The sequence below is a fragment of the Coloeus monedula genome, assembly GCF_965178545.1.
Source record: "Coloeus monedula genome assembly, chromosome: 12".
Taxonomy (NCBI): Eukaryota; Metazoa; Chordata; class Aves; order Passeriformes; family Corvidae; genus Coloeus; species Coloeus monedula.
This window is the reverse complement of record NC_138792.1, coordinates 1,024,749-1,043,553: the sequence shown is the minus strand read 5'-3', so window position 1 is coordinate 1,043,553 and position 18,805 is coordinate 1,024,749. Positions and strand designations below refer to the sequence as shown.

The window sequence follows — 18,805 nt, the reverse complement described above, 5'->3', positions numbered from 1 at the left end:
CCTCCATCTCAGTGCCACCCTGGTGTGTCCCCAAGCTCTTCCTGGGGTTCCCAGGAAAAAAAATCCATCCCCTGTCCCTGCAGAAGAGCCCCTGTGCCCCCAGGGAACTGCTTCAGCAATGTGCAGAAGCCGCACAACCGTGGGATCATTTAGGTGGGAAAAGCCCTCCAAGACCATCGAGTCCAACTGTTCCCCCAGCACTGCCAAAGCCACCACTAATCCATGTCCCCAAATGCCACATCCACATGGTTTTTGAACATTTCTAGGGGTGGGGATTCCACCACTGCCCTGGGAAGCCTGGCATGGAGGTCTGGGATGATCTGCTGTCAGCACAGGCTGGGCAGGACAGGGGTGGCACTAGGTCCTCCGTCACCCCACACACTGAACTGGCACTGTGGAGTGCCCAGTGACACCCCCTGAACCCCCCAGCCCCGACCCAAGCAGATGCTGAGATCTGTGTCACTGGGGTGGGAAAGGCTCCTGCGCTGAGGGGACAGCTCAGCCCTGGGACACAGGCAGCTCCCACGCAGCCAGCCCGATCCCGAGGAGCCCGGGGTGACACCCCAACCTGCTCCTGGCAACCCCCACAACAAACAAAGCCCCGCAGCGTCACCAGAGCTGTGCTGTGGCTGCGGGGGTTATCGGCCTCCGCAGATTTGGGGCTGGAAAATATTTCTTTCTGTAGCTTGGCAACATTTGCCATTGCTGTGGGGGTGGAAGGGGGCGAAGGGGACCTGGGGACAGTGACAGCCCGAGAATCGCTGTGACCCGTCGGGACTGTGCTGCGTGTGGTGGGTTTAAAGCCCCTTCCCACAGGGGCAGAACGGGACCGTGGGTGGAACAAACAGCAGAGTCAGAGCAAGACAGGGAGGGCAAAACGCTGAGTGCGGTGACTCAGAGGGGAAAAACGCCCTGGGTGACAGGGGGATTGCTGCCATCAGCACAGCGGGGACAGTCCCCGCACCACCCTGGCCCCAGGGATGGGGGCTGTGTGTCCCACAGAGCGTCACGGGCAGATCCCTGAGTGTCACAAACATCTCTGAGTGCCACAGACATCCCTGAGCGTCACCACCTCGGCACACACTCACCTCCATCTCCGGGCTGCCCCTCGGGGTCCGCTAGGGACGGGCATCAGTGGTCACATCACACGGCAAGGGGACAGCAACAGCCCAAAGCGTCCCCTCGCCTGCCCTGCCCAGCGTTCTGGGGCTGCCACCCTCCTTCTGGGTCTGGGATCCGCGTGTGCCCAGAGCCTGCTGCGGCAGCACCGAGCCCGGGGGCTGGCAGCGCGGTGCCCAACATCCTCCTGTCAGCACCCCCAGGGCCGAGGGAAGAGCCTGGAACTGGCCATTTCCTGCTCGGACAAGTTGCAGCAGAGCCGCACGTGATCCTGCTCCACGAGGAGAGCACAGGGAGAGGGGCGACGAGCAGAGCCACAGGTTCCTCTTCTGTTATCCCGGTGCTCACGGTGGCACCTCCCGGGGATGGGAAACCGCCGGGGGAAAGACAGGAGGGGAATCCCGGCGGGACCCATCAAACCACTCAACAGCCAAAGCTCACTCCGAGCCCGGATGGCAGAGGGCTGCAAACCCACATCCCGGGGGCCTGGTTCCTGGGGCCGCTGCCAGGGGCAGCATCCAGAGGAAGGGGTGCCAGGGCAGCTCCCTGTGGGAGCAGGACCCCCGGAGCAGTGTCATCCACCCCAGCAGGATGGCCCATCTCCCTGAGCACGTGGAGAAAGGGACGGACTCTGCACCTCTCCCACCCCACACTGTCCTAGCGCCAGGGGGAAGGGAGGATGAGGGATTCCTGATATTCCTCCTCAGCCAGGCATGTGCTGCTGAGCTTTCTTCCCTGAGGTCTCCCCCTTCTCCAGCGCCAGCCCCACCAGCTGGCAGCCCCGGGCATCCCTGCTCCCACCCCTGCCCAAGGGAGAAAGACGGACACAGACAAGCAGAGGTTTAAAATCCTGTTCACAGAAACACGTCCCCTCTGTACAGCACAGAACATCTTTTTTACAGTATTTACAGCAGCAGTGGGGCAGAGGCATGGGGGGGACAGGGAGGGGCCCGATTTGGGGCTCCCCATGCAAAGCAAAGGGTCAGCAGTGGCAGATGCCACCAAGGAACAGGGCTTCCCGGCCTGGGGGGACACCGAGGGCACGCTGATGTCCTGCAAGCTGATCTTCCCCAAAATCACTCCAGGGGCTTCAACAGCGGCCCAGACTCCCCCCAAACCCCTCGGTCCCAGGAGCCGCCAGACCCCGCGCAGGGCAGGGCCCGCTGCCTGCCCAGGGCTGTGCTCTCTTGGTGCTGGCAGGGCTTGGCCACCATCGTCCCACGGCCAGATCCATCCCCAGTGCCCGTCCCTGTCCCCGGCGCAGCCCAGGAGCCGTCCCCACCCCAGCCAGGGGTGCAGAAGCAGAGGCAGCATCAGGGAGACTCAGGGCTGGGGCTGCTCCTCGCCAGACTCCAAGGCACGGCTCACATCTCTGCAGGACAGCACAGAAGATGGTGACACTCTGCAGGGTTGCAGCAGGAAGTTTGGGCAGGGGGTCAGCTCTGGTGCCCTGCCTGCCTCCCTCCCAGCATGGCTGGAGCCTGCAGAGGAACACCTCCCACCAGCCACCTCATTTCGAGCACCAGGGATGGGAACAGATACCAGAACTGTGCCTTCACAGTCTGCGTGGGGGGAAGTACTTTTTAATCGGGTTCTCTCTGCCTCCAGCCTGTCACGCAGGGCCCCTGTGAGAGGAAGTGGCTTCTGCCTTGGTTTCCCCAGCAAAGCAGCCAAACTCTCCAGAGCTGCTGCCAGAGATGCTGAGCACAGCTTCACCCCCTCTCCCAGGGACACCCCCAGGCTCTTATCAGAAGGGAAACAACTGGAGGAGGCGAGCACGACCCACAGGCTGGGACTGCCCTCTCTGCCACCACACAGACCCACTCTCCTCCCTCCTCATGGGGTGTTCCCATAGGGTTAGGATATACCCCCCAAGTAAAGAGCAGCCTCTGAGCAGCAGCTGGAGGGAGGCTGCGGGCAGAGGGCCACAGGTCCCCGTGCATCTTCCCAAAAACATCAGCAGCTCTGCAGGCTGTGCTGTTGGGCTTCACTGCCAGGACCAACCTGGCCTCCATGTCCCCAGTCCCCTCTCCCAGGCACCAGCACTCCACCTCATCTGGGGAAACTGAGGCAGCAGAGGGGGAAGACACTTAAGCCATGGAATTTCTTCCCAAGCTGAAAGAGCTTGAAGAGGGAGGTGACATCCACGAGCCCCTCCCCAGAAGAAAAGATGGAAGGGTTTTGCAGCCAAAATCAAGTCCCAAGCCCCCTGCAGGGACCCCCAGGCAGAGGAGGTGCTGGCCAGGCTGTGCCAGCCCAGGTGTCCCACCCGTGGGATGTGCAGGGGTCAAGGCTGGGCACGTACCCTCCAAGGCTTTATCCAGGTCTGCGATGAACTCCTCCAGCTCCTGCGTGTCTCCAAGCTTTGCTAGTGGGGAAAAACACAGTCAGCTCTTCCCATTGCCCCTCTCCCTGAGGAAAGACCCCAACGTGACACAGCTGCTCCAGCTGTTTCTGTCCCAGCCAGTCCAGCCTCGACTGGGAAAATCCCAATCCAACTTCTGCCTCTTCCAGGTTCCCCCCAGGACAGCCGGGCTCATTCCCAGCCTGTAGGGCCCCACTGGCACCCCCCTATCCAGGGCTGCCTGTCACTGCCAAGGCAAGCTGAGCACGGAGAAGGAAGCCCTGCAAACCCTTCTGGATGGGGCCAGGCTCACCTTTGGTGGGATAGGTGTCAGCTGGGGTGTTGAGGTGCTCCTCACTGGAGTTGAGGCTGCTTCCTGGGGACGTGCTGGCACCTGCGGACACAGAGCATCAGTCCCTGGCCCTGGGCACAGGCACCTGATGAACACTTTGCAGGAACAGGGCCCAATCATGCCCATGGCACAGGGTGGCACACTCTTGGAGACCCCATCTGCTCCTCCCCTGCTTCTGGGAATGCTTGGGAAAATGGAACTGAGTTTCTTTGTCAGGTCAAAGAGCACCAGAGGTTGTCTGGGCACAGTTACAAGGACAGGGTTGTTACAGGGAACTGGGTCCCTCCAAGCTCCTGGTTATCCCAAGCTTCTCATGGTCCTGCAGCAGCCAGCCTGGCATAAGGATCCCTGGCAGATATTGGCAGGTCCTGGGCAAGTATCCAGCGGTCATCCCCCCAGATTGCTCATCCAGCCCACCACGGATGAGTCAGGCAGCATCAGCAGGAAGATTTTTTCATGGAGGAACCACAGAGCTCCCACCCTGACAGACACCATCCTCCCCCAGGGCTCCTCATCCCCCACCCCTGGAGTCCCTCTCCAGCTCATGGATGCCATCCCCCAGCCCCAGACTCCCTCTCCAGCTCACCAATGCCATCCCCCAGCCCTGGACTCACTCTCCAGCTCGTCGATGCCGCTGTCGTACACGCTCTGTCCCGCTTTCCTCTTCAGCTCCTCCAGGTGCTGCTGGTACTGACTTGCAGGGCCCCGGTCAAAGTCTTCCATGACCTCGTCAAACTCCCTCAGCAGCTCACTGAGCTCCTCAGCCATCGCTGGGGGAAACACAGAGATGTTGTGGTGCCCACCAGGCAGGCAGGGCCAGCAAGAGCCTCCTGGGAGCAGCCCAGGCTGGGATGGGACAGAGCCAGGCTCCAGGTCCCGTCTCTGCAGGCAGTGGCCAGCTCTGGTCCGAGCATATCCAGCTCCTCGGACAGCTCAGCCTTTCCTCCACCTCACCCCACAGCTGAGCCTGGGGCCCGACCTAGTAAGAGCTGGTCCTACACAGGCTTGATAGAATCCCAGAATGGTTTGGGTGGGAAGGGATCTTAAAGTTCATCCCATCCCACCCCTGCCACAGGCAGGGACACCTTCCACTGTCCCAGGCTGCCCCAGCCCCTGTCCAACCTCGTCTGGAACATTCCCAGGGATCCAGGGGCAGCCACAGCCACAGCCTGGCGGCACACGGAGGGAGCGAAGGAGGGCACAACCCCCGGCCGGGACAGTGCGGGAGCCGCGGGCTCCATCCCGCTCCCGGGGTGCCCGGAGGTTGCGGGGGGACACAGGAGCGGAGCCCCTGCGGGCGGGGGGTTCCGAGGAGGCGGCGGCCCTGGTTCGGTTCGGTTCGGTTCGGTACTCACCGGCTGCTCGGCTCCCTGCGCTCCGGTCCCGGCGGCAGCAGCAGCTCCCGGTGCCGGTGCCGGGGGTTTTGGCCCCGCACCGGGGGCGGGGCTCAGGAGGCTCCGCCCGCCAGCGGCCGCGCGGTCCGGGGGTCCCGGGGAGTCCCGGGGAGTCCCGGGGAGTCCCGGGGTCACCCCCCTGACCCCAAACCTCCCCTCCGGCCCAGCGGGACCCTGCCCGCTCCCCACAAACCTCGCACAGGAGCTGGCGCACACGGCCCGGGCTCGGCTCCCGGGGAACAAGCGACGAACGGGCTCAAGTTGTGCCAGGCGAGGGTCGGGTTGGGTATTGGGAAAAATTCCTTCGTGGAAAGGGCTGTCCAGCCCTGGCACAGCTGCCCAGGGCAGGGGTGGAGTCACCAAGCCTGGAGGGATTTAAAAGCCGCGTGGATGTGGCACCTGGGGACAGGGGTTAGGGTGGCCTGTGGTGGACTGTAGGTGCTGGGGTTGGACTTGGTGGTCTTGGGGGGCTTTTCCAACCTCAGCGATTCCACGATTCTCTCCCACCGGTTTCCCAGAGAGTTGTCAAGCCCAGAGCTGTGTCTGGGCACTGCCCTGGATCCTGGTCAGCAGCATGAGGGAGACACAGGAGTTCATAAAAAGATGAGCAGGAGCTCTGCTTTCTTTGCTGTTGGCTCTAAACTCACTCAGGAATCGGAGCAGCCAATCCCACTCCTGCAGATCCCCTGCTGTACCCCTCGCACAAGCCCTAGGCCTGGCTCTGCCTGTGAATCCCCACCGGTGCTGAGGCGCTCAAGGTGGGGCTGGTTCTAAAAACCACTCCCCGAACAGCAGTGACCCCCCAAATACTAAACCACCCCCAAACGGGGACCAGCTCCCGAGAGCCACCAGCCCCAACAACAGCAGACACCCCCCAGCATTCACCACCCCCAACAGCAGCAGCCCCTCCTGTGCCCACACTGGGGATCAGGAAAGACCAAGACAGAAACTCCCCGATTGTTTCTGAGGTGACCCCCAAGGCCTGCAGGGGCAAAGAGCCCCGGAGAACAGAACCCGGAGTGTGACAAAAGCCAACGGGAGTGGAGCCAGGGCTCCATGAATGAGCTTTGCCACCGACTGGGGAGAGGGTTTATTTCGTGAGGCTGGAACAGAACAGCTCCGAGCCAGCCCTGCGTGTCCAGCAGCGCCGGGGCCGCTCCGGGGCAGGCGGAGGCTCTGAGGCGGCGGGAGGAGGCCGCGGCCAGGCCGGTGCCGGGCTGCCCTCAAGCGGAGTTTCCAGCAATGTCCCACATGCACTGCCGGGGATAAACACCCTGCAGACACGTTTGTGGGTCGGCAGTGAACAGAGGAAGCTGGCGCTTCCCAGCGAGCTCCCCGTGCCCCCGCACCGGTGCTGGGAACGTGAAATTCAACAGGGACTTTTCCTGCAAAGAGCTGCCTCCTGTGTCAGCGCCCCTGCCCTGTCCTAGAGTCATGGAATCACAGAACATAAAGGGAAGGGACCTTAAAGTCCATCCAGTTCCACCCCCTGCCATGGGCAGGGACATCTTCCACTGTGCCAGGCTGCTCCAAGCCCCAATGTCCAGCCTGGCCTTGGACACTGCCAGGGATCCAGGGGCAGCCCCAGCTGCTCTGGGCACCCTGTGCCAGGGCCTGCCCACCCTAGGAAGGAATTTGAAAGGCTGGGGGCTGCTCTTGCAGCAGGCACAGTCCCACCCTGAGCAGTGGCTGGACACAGTGTTGGTTTCACAGATGACACTCGACTGTGCCGGTGGCCTCTGGAACCTTCTGTGGCCTCACGGTGTCCCAAATTTATCTGTTCCTCCAGACTCAACAGCTCTGCTGTTCTCTGGAGCTTATCAGCTCCCAGGGGGTCTCACCAGCTATCTCACAGCACAAGCTCCTCCGGGAAATGCTTCCCCACCCATCCCAACTGTACCCATCCGTAGGGAAGGGACCTTTGCAGAAAAAGAGCCCAGCCCTGAGCAGGGCACCTGAGAAGGTCTGGGTGCCTTCAGACCAGGGCTGGGTGCAGGCTGTGGTGGAATGTGGAACATGGAATCTCTCCTCCCTCTCAGGCCAGCAACATGGAAAGGCTCATCCAGTCCTTCATGATCCCCTCAGAGCTACCAGATGTGCCCAAAGCCATGGCTCTGTGATGGGACCATTCCAGCAGCCCAAAGCTTCCTGGGGTGCTGGCTCCAGCTGCAATTCCCTGTTCTGCCCCTCACAGAAGGATTTGGGCTGGAAGGGACCTTAAAGATCATCTACAACCATGGGATATGATCCATGCACGAGCTCTGGATGTGAATGTAGGAAAACCTGCACGGAGTGAACAAGTGATTGAGCTTCAGCCCTTTAAACATCCCCCTCCCTCCCTGTGCTGTGGTTCTGCCAATCATTCCAGCCTGGGTGTGTTTGCAGAAGTGCTGTTTTACCCCCAAAAGTGCCCTGCTGTGGCTGCCTCATCCCTGGAAATGTCCAAGGCCAGAGGGCCGGGCTGGATGGGGCTTGGAGCAGCCTGGTCCAGTGGAAGGTGTCCCTGCCTGTGCCAGGGCCTCTCCGCCCTCACGGGGAAGAATTTCTCCCAGTATCCCATCTAGCCCTGCCCTCTGGCAGTGGGCAGCCGCTCCCTGTGTCCTGTCCCTCCAGGCCCTTACAAAAGCATTTGGGTACCTGGATAAGGTCCCTCTCAGCCTTCTCCAGGCTGAACAGTCCCAGCCCCCTCAGCCTTTCCTCCCAAGAGGGATGCTCCAGTACCCCCAGCTCTAGGGATGGAAACCCAGTCCCCAAGGTCCTGTGAGGAAGGAGGGGGCAGGGAGGGCTGTGCTGAGGGCACGGTGGCCTTTGGGCCTGCAGGGAGGAGGTGACGGCCTGGCAGGTGAGCCCCGAGCACAGCTCTGCCCCCATGGCACAGGAGCAGGGGCTGCCCCCAAAGTGAGGCAGGGACTGGGTTTTGCTGGGAAAAGCTGCCTGGTTTTGTCCAGAGGGGCTGGCCAGGGCTTGCTAGATGCCAACATCCAGGTTTAGGAAGGAGACGTTGCTGTACAGCTCCGAGGAGACCGAGCCTCGCTCCACGCTGCGTGTCCAGCCAGACAGAGCAGGGTCCTCCCCGGGGTCCTCACACTCTGGGCTCCTAAGGAAGCAAAAAGAGGCAGAGATGCTGTCTGCAAATGCTTCTATTGCCTGCTGCACTCCCGAATGGGCTCCAGCAGTGATCCCAAAGGTCCCAAAGGCTGCCATCTCCAGACAGCCCCGAAAGGAAGGTGGAGGCAGACAAGAAGCTGTGGCACAGATGGGTTGGAAGGGACTTTGAAGACCATCTAGTCCATGGGCAGGGACACCTTCCACTAGACCAGGTTACTCCAAGCCCCATCCAAACTGGTATGGAAGTGGCCTGTGGTCCAGGAAAACCCTTCCCATGGGACAATTCGTGCTTGCTGAAGGTGCCGTGGTGGACCCAGCTCATGGGACATGAGGTCCTTTTAGCCACCCAACCACAGGGAAGGGCACGAGCTCCAGTTCTGAGCCCCGATGGGACTGTCCCACCTTGCACCCGAAATGTGGACATATGGACAGAGCTGGCAACCACCCATAGACACACGGGGCAGGCAAAAACTGCATGGGAACGTGGACATGGAGGATGGAGGAGAAGGCCGGTGATGGAGCAGGCATCAGTGTGGGACAGCAAGAGGCAGCAGCAGGGGAGGGGCTGGACAGGAGCCGTGTGGATACCGAGAGCTCTGGAGAGAGCTGGCACAGGCTGGGGAGGAAACAGCGAGAACTGGGAGCTCGGAGGAATGGGAATGCTGGGGTGAGAAGGGCTTTTGCTGGGGAGCTCCTGGCCAGAAGCAGTGTAGGAAGGAGAAATCTGCAGGACAATGAGCAGGGTGTGCTGTCCTTGTCCCCGCGCCCCGAGGAGCCCCTGGGGCACTTACGGCACGTCGGGGAACTTCCTGCGCAGCAGGTACTCAATGACATCGGGGTCTGTCTGGAACAGCCTCCTCAGGACGTCACACTGCATTTCTGGAGAGACCTGGGGAGACACAGCCACGTCACTCGAGGAGCTCCTCTTGGCAGGAGGCTGAGCAGAGACAGCCGAGGGCACTGGAGGGGCTCCAGGATGAGATGTGGTCACAGGCCCAGCGTGTTGGTGTCACACGCCACACACCTCTCCCCTGCTACTCTTGGAAGAGTTCAGAGAGAAGGAGGGCCCAGAGGAGCTGCCCTGAGGAGCCCCACGTACCATGAACAGGGAGTGGTGGTGCTCGATGAGCCTCTGGAGCACCAGGATTATGGCAGCACTGTCCTCAAAGTTCAGGGCACCGGCATCTTTCTCTCCAGGCTTCTCCTTCTGCAGGATGTTGGGACCGAAGACTGTAGCCAGGTTGGAAGCTGTCATTTTATTCCCAGGGATCTACAGGGAAGCACAACAGGAACCTGTGGACTGTGGATGTACTGGCATGGGATGTCCCAGGATACCCTCACGCACCCCAGGGCAGGAGCACAAGGGCAAGCTGAGGGCGAGATGTTGGTCTGGGTCCAGTTAGGTCCTCTCTGAGCTGGTGGCAGGGCCAGCACAAAGGGTCCCATTCCCACCTGCCTCACCCTCCCACCTTTTCCAACCTCAGGGATCCCGGGATTCCCTGAAAGATTTGTTTTTTCCCAAAGGCTTCACCCAGGCTTGCAGCTGCTCGGTTCCAGCCGCAGCAGCCCGAGCGCCCCTTCCCCGTGCAGCTCGCCCTGGATCAGCCTTACCTCGCGGCCCTCGGGGTCCCGGGAGCTCTCAGCATGCCGGGCCACCTCGCCCAGGAAGCGCAGGAGCCGGAGCAGGGTGTCACTGTGGCACGGGGGCAGCAGGAACAGCAGCAGCTGCAGCGTGTCCAGCTGTGCTGGCCCCTCCATGGCTGGGCAGAGGGCAGTGGTCAGTGGGGATCCCAACCCAGCAGGCACCTCCAGCCCTCCTCCACTTGTGTGGGAATGAGCCAGGCTGCTGTCCCACCCTTCATCCCATGGGATGGAGAACCCAGCAAGGGCTGAGGATATTGGATATTGCACAGCCCCAGTCAGATTGTCCTGGACCAGAGGGATTTTTATAATCCAGTTTTTAAGAAACCAATCCAAGCCCCCACCGAACCCACAGGTGACAGTAACTGCAGGTGTCAGTGCCAGACAACACAACACCCACCCCATCGCTGTCCAGAGGCTTTGGAAAAGAAGGGTGGTGAGGAAGGATCCGTTCCTGGCAGTGTCCAAAGTCAGGTTGGACAGGACTGGGAGCAACCTGACCTAGTGAGAGGTGCCCACAAGATTTAAGGTGCCCCCAGCACAAATCCTCCTGCGACTGTGCAGGCTCTGCCCCACAGGTACTCACTGGCTGTGCTGAGGAAGGCGCTGTAGAGCTCCCTGGGGATCAGGGGATCCGGCATATCCCGCAGAAACTCTTTGAGCAGGGCAGCCACATCATGAACACTTTGATGCTCATCCAAGAAAACATCCAGCCCTCGGTCAAACTCTTCCCTCAGCTTGGAGATGGAAGAAATGAGGAGGAGGAAAATCACAGTTGGTTCTGGTCTGTTTTAGACCTCTCCACACCAGTGTCAGCTCTATCCATCCCCATCCATGCAAACCTCTGTCCCTGACAAGGCACAGCCAGAGGATGCAGCGAGTGTCCCCATTACCTGCTGGACTCTTTTCTTGGAGCTCCCGACGCGGAAGATGCCGACTGTTTGGAGCCCTGGGGGACAGACAGGTTAGTGCTGTGCCTTCCCACGGCTCCCTGCCACCCCGACTGCTCCTGGGAGCACCTCAGCACTGTGGCAGGGCTCCTCCTGCATGGCTCTCCCTTCTCCAGGCAGTGAGGAAAAGGAAAGGCTGTGGAGCCGTGAGATTTCCTTGGGTTGTCTGCGGGAAGGGAGGAGATCTCATCCCTACAGTCACTGTGAGTGAGGGCTGGATGTGCAGCAGGAGTTAAAGCCCCAGGAGACGGTCACTGGCACACACAGTGACATTCCCCTCTCAGTGACATTCCCCTCTGGCGCTGCATCCAGCCCAGAGCACTCTCCACAGGAGGCTTTTTGGGAGATGCTCTACCCAGGACTCACAGAATCATTAAGGCTGGAAAACCTCCAAGACCATCGAGTCCAACTTTCGGGTGACTCCCACGATGCCCACTAAACCAGGCGCCTCCTCCCACCCTGTGGGTGCCCAGGCCAGGATGTCCCAGTGACCACACCGGGAGCTTTTCCAGCCCTTACCATGTGTCTCAAGGTGAGTGCAGCACCTGTCCACGATCCGTGGCACCTGCCAGCTGATGGGGTTCAGGCTCAGCGCCTTCTTCTTGCCCCGGCTCCTGCGAGGGTCCAGCTCGTGCGGGTGTGAGAGCTGCAGTGCCTCCAGCAGCTCGGACGTGTTGTCACTCAGGTCCGCGATGGAATCCACGGACATGGCCCCCTGCGATGGGGCAGAGGGGGTTTGCAGGTGGCAGGAATGACCCCACAGAACCATCACTGCCACGACCTCGGGGGCTTCTGGGAAAGGACAGCACCCAGTGCCACCCCTGCCATGGGCAGGAACACCTTCCACCGTCCTGGGGTGCTCCAAGCCCCAGTGTCCAGCCTGGCCTTGGGCACTGCCAGGGATCCAGGGGCAGCCCCAGCTTCTCTGGGCACCCTGTGCCAGGGCCTGCCCACCCTCCCAGGGAACAATTCCTTCCCCATGTCTCATCCCTCCCTGCCCTCTGGACCCTTAAATGTCCCCCTGTAAGAGCTGCGCTAGTGAAAGCCTCCCACTCCTCAGAGTCCATCTCTGAGGGGACTGGGGGCATCACCCTTTCCCTGAGGCCCAGCCTGGGACACAACCGACTCAGTCAGTAAGAAAAGATCCCGGAAAATCCCATGTATCGCTGAACTCAGACCCCCCATCCCAGAGCACCATCCCGGCCCATTTTGGGGACCATACCCTCCGCTGGCTCCAGGAGCTCTTGTCCAGCAGCGCTGGGGACAGCGGCTCCTCTGGGAAGCCCCCGTCGGGTGCCCGGATGCAGCTGGTGCCCATTCCCAATCTCCGCTGCCTCTGAGCCCGGAATCTCGTCACTGTGGCCTCCACCTCCAGGCAGAGCCGGCGGCTCTTCCCCACGGCCTCCTGCAGCTGCCGGCAGGCGCGGTCGTTGGCGATGACCTGGGGGAGTGGGACCCCGAAGGTGTGGGGAGAGCAGTCTGGGGAAACACGGGAGGGAGGGAAGGAGGGAAAGGCATCGCTGCTGAGGGGGCTGCTCTGTGCAGCCCAGCGTTCCTGCCCCTGGGAGCACCTGGAGCCGGTGGTGCATTCCCAAGGAGCCAGGCAAGCCTGAAGGGAGCTGCTCCTCCTGGAGAGCAGGAAAGGTGTGCTGGGACCCCGGGGGCCAAAGAGCCGAGCGGGGAGGGCACGGTGTGGGAAATGGGGTGCTGGAGGAAGAGGAAGGAGACACCAAGGACAGCTGCTCTCGGCAGTGTGCTTGCTGGAGCCTGTCCCAGTTTCTCCTGGAGTTTCTCCTTTCTTTAACTGGGTACAGCCCCATGAAGATGCCATGGGGTCTATGAAGCAACAGCTTCATGAATCACCTTCCCAAATTCTAACCTCCAATTCTCTACAGGGTTTGCCTCGGCTAGGTCTGCTCAAGAAAAGTCTCAGTATTGGTGGCATTTTTCCCAAATAACTGTCCCTGTCCACCCCCCTGGCAAGGAGGGCTCTCCTCACCCCCAGCCTCTGCACTGCCCTGGGGTTTCACACCCGGAGCAGAGCCACGAATCCATTTGGTAAAATAGGAGGCATCAAGGCCAGTCGTTCCCTTGAGTGGGCTTCGTGCTGGTGTGGGGAAGCTCATTCCCACCTGGCTCTGCTCTAGGGCTCTGTGTGCCCTGGGATTGTCACCGAGGTCCTTCAAGGGACGATAAAATAGGACTGGAAGCAGCAAGATTGGGGCAAAACAGGCAGAGAGACACATTTCCAGGTGTACAGCTTGGAAATCCAGGTTCGTATTCCACACACCTGTCTGTGCCTTCCAGGCTTGATGGAGCTCGTGCCACCCCAGGAACAGCAGAACAACCTGGGATGAAGCATCCTGCTGGATTCAGGCACCTCCCACCCCACCAAAAATCACCAGTTCCCCTGAGAGCAGGGACCAAAGCAGGGTAACAGGGAGGCTGCTCACCTTTCCTCTCCTTTGAGAAGCTCTCCAGCTTCTGCCGGATGGATTTAATGCCTTTGGAGCCATCTGTGAGGAGAAGGGCAGGTTCAGCACCAGCATTTTGGGGCTGGTTCAGCACAGGCTCCCTGTCCCTCTGCAGCCTCCAGCCTGGGGACACTGCAGTGACAGCCACAGCCCCGAGGGGGTCCAGGAGTCCCCCGGGACATGTGGTGGGCAGCAGCTGGCCAGGGAACAGCCCTGGAGATGGACATTCCCAGAGACGGGCACCGTCCTCCCCTGGTGAAGGGATGGAGGAACCCCGCGGCACCACACGAGCAGTGTGGCCCAGAAGGGCTTTGGGGAATGTTTTATGGAGCACAAAGTTGTACAAAACACCATCACACTCCCATCCTGCTCTGGAGCACTCCCACCTCACACATCCAGCAGCAGTGAACGGAGAATTCGGTCACTGCCCACCCTAAATCCTTCCAGGACACATCCCCCTATTCTGGCTCATACTCCTCATTCCTGAGGAATTCTCTTCCTAGGAACAGCTTATATCTACTTGTTTGGGTTATTTTGTAAGCCTTAGAGGAAAGCTCTGACAGCTGGAATGAGGAACGTGAGTGTGGAAGCCAACATAATTATCCAGCAGCACACTGACCAACCAGGAAGGAAATATTGGGGTCTGGGGTTGTTTTTGGCACTGCACTGGTCCCTAGAGAAGCTGCTGCTAGAGGGTGTCACTGCAAGGGAGATCACAGCAGCCCGAAATAAAACAGAAAAGGAATCAGGATGTTTGTGGTCAGAGTCCTCCTGCAGCCCTGGAGCAACTGGGAGTTCTGGGAGGGAGAGGGGAGCTGTGCTGGACTCTTCATGAAGCCATTTCATGGCATGAAATCTTCGGAATATTAAGGGGAAACCAAACTCGGGTGTCCCCTCAGGCGCTTGGTGCTCGGTGTGAGGCTGGGCTTTGGGAGATGCTCCGTCCCTGGGAGAGGTTCCAGAGACCTGGGGCCTCCATCCTTGGGGCTGCTGTGAGGGGAAGGGGGGCTGGAGACCCCCAAGCTCCCTCTGCACCCCCCAGCCCCAGATCTGGTGAGCTGGTAGCATCCCCTGCCCTGCTGGAACATGGCCCAGGGCAGAGGAGGCACATCAAGGGGGTAAGAAGTGAATTTGGGAAGGAGTCTGAGGAACCCCAGCTCTCTGGGTTTGCTGATGGGGGATACAGGCAGCCCTGGCAACCCTGACAGGGCCTCTGTACTCAGCTCCTAAACTGATCCACCCTCAATGTCCCAGTGCATTGCCCACTGTCTCACATGCCCCTTTCCAGCACTGGGACTTAGTGCTGGACGTGGATCCAAGCAGCAAATCCCATCCCAAGGGCACTCAGACAATCCCAGTGGAGCCCTCGCTGAGTTGTCACATCTGGTTTGGGTTTGGAGGGTCATGTTCTCACACTGCTGTGGACACGCAAACCCCTCCACAGGCTGATCAGGCCCTCGGGGCTCAGAACAAAGCAGGAATGAGAAATAAAATGGACCAAAAAGTGTCACAAATGTCTTTCCATAACCATCGCCCCAGGCTGTGGTGCGGGGGTGAGCGGCATGAACGGCTCAGCCTCAGCCCCCCTCCCATCCTCTCCCTCCCCTCCCATCCTGTCCCATCCTGTCCCATCCTGTCCCATCCTGTCCCTCCTGTACCTCTGTCCAGACTGAGGTGCCCCACGAGCAGCCTCTCCTGCAGCCAGAACAGCGCCAGCTCCTGCAGACTGGCCCTCTCCAGCTCAGACAGGCTCTGCAGGGCCACGGGCTGCATCCCAGGGCTGGGGCCTGGCACAGGGGCCGAGCCAAAGGTCCTCTGGAAAACAGACCTGTGTGAAAGGAACACACGGCAGCGACACCAGCTTTAGGAGAGAAAGCGCCGGGAACACCCCTGGGGGTCTTTGCAGGAGACACTTGTCCCTCTGTCACCTCTCCAAGGAGCCAGCGGGGCTGCAGGTGCCCCAACCACATCATCTCACTTCAGCCTTCCAAGCAAAACCCTTGGAGGCATCAGGAGAAGAGACTTAGACTTGATATTGGGAAGGAATTCCTCCCTGTGAGGGTGGGGAGGCCCCGGCCCAGGGTGCCCAGAGCAGCTGTGTTTGCTCTGTCCCTGGACGTGTCCATGGCCAGGCTGGACAGGGCTTGGAGCATCCTGGGATAGTGGAAGGTGTCCCTGCATGGAACGAGATGAGCTTTAAGGTCCCTCCCAGCCCAAGCAGTTCCACAGTTCTGATTGATCTCTTTTAAATCACATGACCAGAGGTGCCAAAGCCCTTTACCCCCAGCACAGGCTGGACCACAGCCCATGGACACAGCCTGGACACCCCATCCCCTGTCCCAGAGCTTTGGGGAGCCCTCCCTGTTGTGTGCAGGCTCTGGGAGAGCCCGCACAGGGAGCTGGTTCCTCACCCCGCACTGACCTGGCTGCCTCCAGCCGGTGCCACCTCCTCCTGGTGCCACCTGTGCCACCGCCCCAGCACCAGCACCGCCCAGCACAGTCCAAAGAGCAGCAGCAGCCCCAGAGGGAAGACAGGACGGAGGTCAGAGTACAGGCTCTGAAAGGAGCCTCCCCGAAGAGGCTTAAGGCAAGAATGAAAAATAAATGCCTGGAAGTGTCAAGGGATGAGGGCGAGACCCCCAGGAACGGGACAGGGCTCCTTTGTCAGCCTCAGCCAGGGCTGCCACCCCCTCCAGCCCCTGAGACTGGTTCCTTCTGGCCAGGTTTGAAATTCCAGTTTCTAAAGGTCTTTAGAAATTACATAAACTAAAGAAGAAAACAAATATAAAAGAGCTGTTCAGAGCTCCCTGTAAGGACACACTGAAAAGGGAATTCAGCTACATCACAGAATCCCACACTGGTTTGGGTTGGAAGAGACCTCAAAGCCCATCCAGTGCCACCCCTGCCATGGGCAGGGACACCTTCCACCATCCTGGGGAGCTCCAAGCCCCATCCAGCCTGGCCCTGGACACTGCCAGGGATCCAGGGGCAGCCCCAGCTGCTCTGGGCACCCTGTGCCAGGGCCTGCCCACCCTCCCAGGGAACAATTCCCAATATCCCATCCAACCCTGCCCTCTGTCAACTTCAAGAGACGCAATGCAGGGAATTTTACAGCTTCCATCCTGCTCCCCCGGGACAGCCCGGAGCCTGTGACTCCTTGGCTGTCCCCGGTGAGAGCATCTCCACATGCCAGGGACAGCTCCTGTGCCTCTGCTGCACCGGGAGCTCCCAGCAGGGCGGGAGCAGCTCTGCCGTGGATGGATGGATGGATGGATGGACGGACAAACCCCCAGACACTGCAGGGAATTACCTTTGTGCAGGTGAAGCTCCACTCTCCGGCAGAGCCCACGGCCACAGCCCCTGCCTGAGCAGAGCCCTGGGGGTCGCAGCTGCCATGGGGTGAGGAGGAGGAGGAGGAATCCCAGTTAGGAGAGGGAGCAGCAGAGGGAAGGCAGGAAGGAAAGGCAGGAAGGAGAAGCCTGGACAAGCTGCTGCTTATCTGCCCGACCACAGGCACCCCTCCAAGAGCGCTGTGACGTGCCACCAGCACTGGCACTCCCAAAGCTCATCCTCCAGGAGTTAACCCCAAACACCTGCCCCTGCTTCTCACCCCGGGTGTGGATTTACATCCCTGGGAACAGCTGAGATGGGGACCAGCACCTCCAACCCAGAGGCATAAGAGCAACGTGGGTGTCCCTGCAGGGGACAAGGATCAGCGATCCTTGCAGATCCCATGGGACAGGAGAACTCACCAGCCTGGACAGGCCCTGGGGCTCCCCACAGGGAAGGAAATGCCAGCCCACAGTGGGGGCAAAGCCAGAGCCCCACAGAAATCCTCCTTTGGAGGGGATGCCAGAGCAGGAATCTCACTCACTCAAAACAGGACCAGTGCTTTTTCAGGAAATCTCATGGGGAAAGCTCAGTCCAGCCCCCTCCATTCCCAAGGAGCAGTGGCTGCTCCCCCAGTTTCAGCAGCAGAGTTTCTCTCTTCCCCGCTGGAACAAAGGGCCCACATTTACCTCGCAGCAGGACCAGCAGCTCCTGGCTCTTCCTTTGGGATGAAGGTTTTCACAGCAGCGTCTCCTCAATGGCTCCAGGGGCCCTTCCCAGCCCACAGGCGGGAGGAGAAGTGGGGAAGTGATGGAAAGGAGCTGCCAGAGCTGAGGGGAGGAGAGAGGGGATGAGAATGTGAATTTTCTGCCAAAGAAATGAGAGCCAGAAACAGCGTGTGGAGAGAGGGCAGGGTTGGATGGAAGGAGCCGTGCTTCCCACGCTGGACACTGAGCCTTGGCAGGGATCGGCCATTGCTCAATCCCCTCCATCCTCGGCTTCCCCGCTCCCACCCGAGGGTGACCAGGACACCCCCGAAGCATCGGCTGTGCTGGCAGGTGAACCCTGCACTGGGAATGTGCTGGGAACGTGCTGCCTGGGCTGGCTGATGAGGGCCAGTGGGTGGTTTCCACCTCAGCTCTCTGTGCAGACCCTCCTGGTGCTCCCTCATGGCATCTTCCCAGTGACTGAGTGTCCGGCGGGGGCTGGCACAGCCTGGGCACACGGGTGCTCTCCACATCCAGGTTCCCTGTAGAGCTCTGGTGTTGAGGAGCTCACAGACCTGATCAGGTGGATCTACAGCTCAGGTTGTTCCTGGAAGGTTACAGACCTTGGAGAGCCTCCCAAACCTCCACCAACACCCAAAAGTGGCACTTCCTTGCCCATTAACACATCCACGAGCCCTCGGGGGCCACAGCCAGGCTCCTGGCCCATGATCATGGAATGGTTTGGGTTGGAATGACCTTTAAGTTCATCTCATTCCACCCCTGCCATAGGCAGGGACACCTTCCCCTATCCCAGGCTGCTCCAGGCCCCAATGTCCAGCCTTGCCTTGGACACTGCCAGGGATGGGGCAGCCACAGCTGCTCTGGGCACCCTGTGCCAGCTCGGTATCTCCAGAGCATCTTTCCTTCAGGAGGGCCTGGGCTATCCCCAGGCTCCCCTTTAACCTCAGCAGCTCCTGCTTGTTTGGGGATCTCTGCCTGTCCCAGTCCAGCAGCCACCAGTCACCCCCAGCCTCCTTCCCCACAGCAGCTCCGTTCCAGGGCCACAGCCTCGCTCGCAGCTCCCTCCCAGCCCAGCACACACCCCCGGGGGCTGCTCAGTTCTGTTTGCTCTGCATCACCTCCCTGACCATGCTGGTCACCAGTACAAACTGGTGCTGCTGGGCCACGTCCACCCCACCACTGCCACAACCTGCAAACTCCAGCTGCTCTGCGGGGGGAAGGTGCTCATGGACCAGGAATTCGCTGCCTGGGCTGGGGTCACCGTCGAGGTTGCAGAGGGAGAAGGGAGCAGCTGGGGCCTGGTGTTTGTGAGTGCTCTTGAGATTCGCAAGGAAGCTGGAGGACCTGGGATGGAGCATGGAAGAG

The 18,805-nt window shown here is 60.5% G+C and overlaps 1 protein-coding gene across 1 annotated transcript; it reads right to left on the bottom strand.

Moving 5' to 3' along the window:
- Window positions 1–1,956: 1,956 nt before the first annotated feature.
- LOC309577512 (regulator of cell cycle RGCC-like) lies at window positions 1,957–5,221 on the bottom strand. The gene is made up of 5 exons (XM_082289610.1): window positions 5,171–5,221; window positions 4,430–4,585; window positions 3,777–3,857; window positions 3,425–3,487; window positions 1,957–2,491 (listed from the first exon to the last, which is right to left on the bottom strand). The coding sequence occupies exons 2-5, from the start codon at window positions 4,581–4,583 to the stop codon at window positions 2,484–2,486; spliced, it is 306 nt and encodes a 101-aa protein (XP_082145736.1). The 5' UTR covers window positions 4,584–4,585; window positions 5,171–5,221; the 3' UTR covers window positions 1,957–2,483.
- Window positions 5,222–18,805: the final 13,584 nt, after the last annotated feature.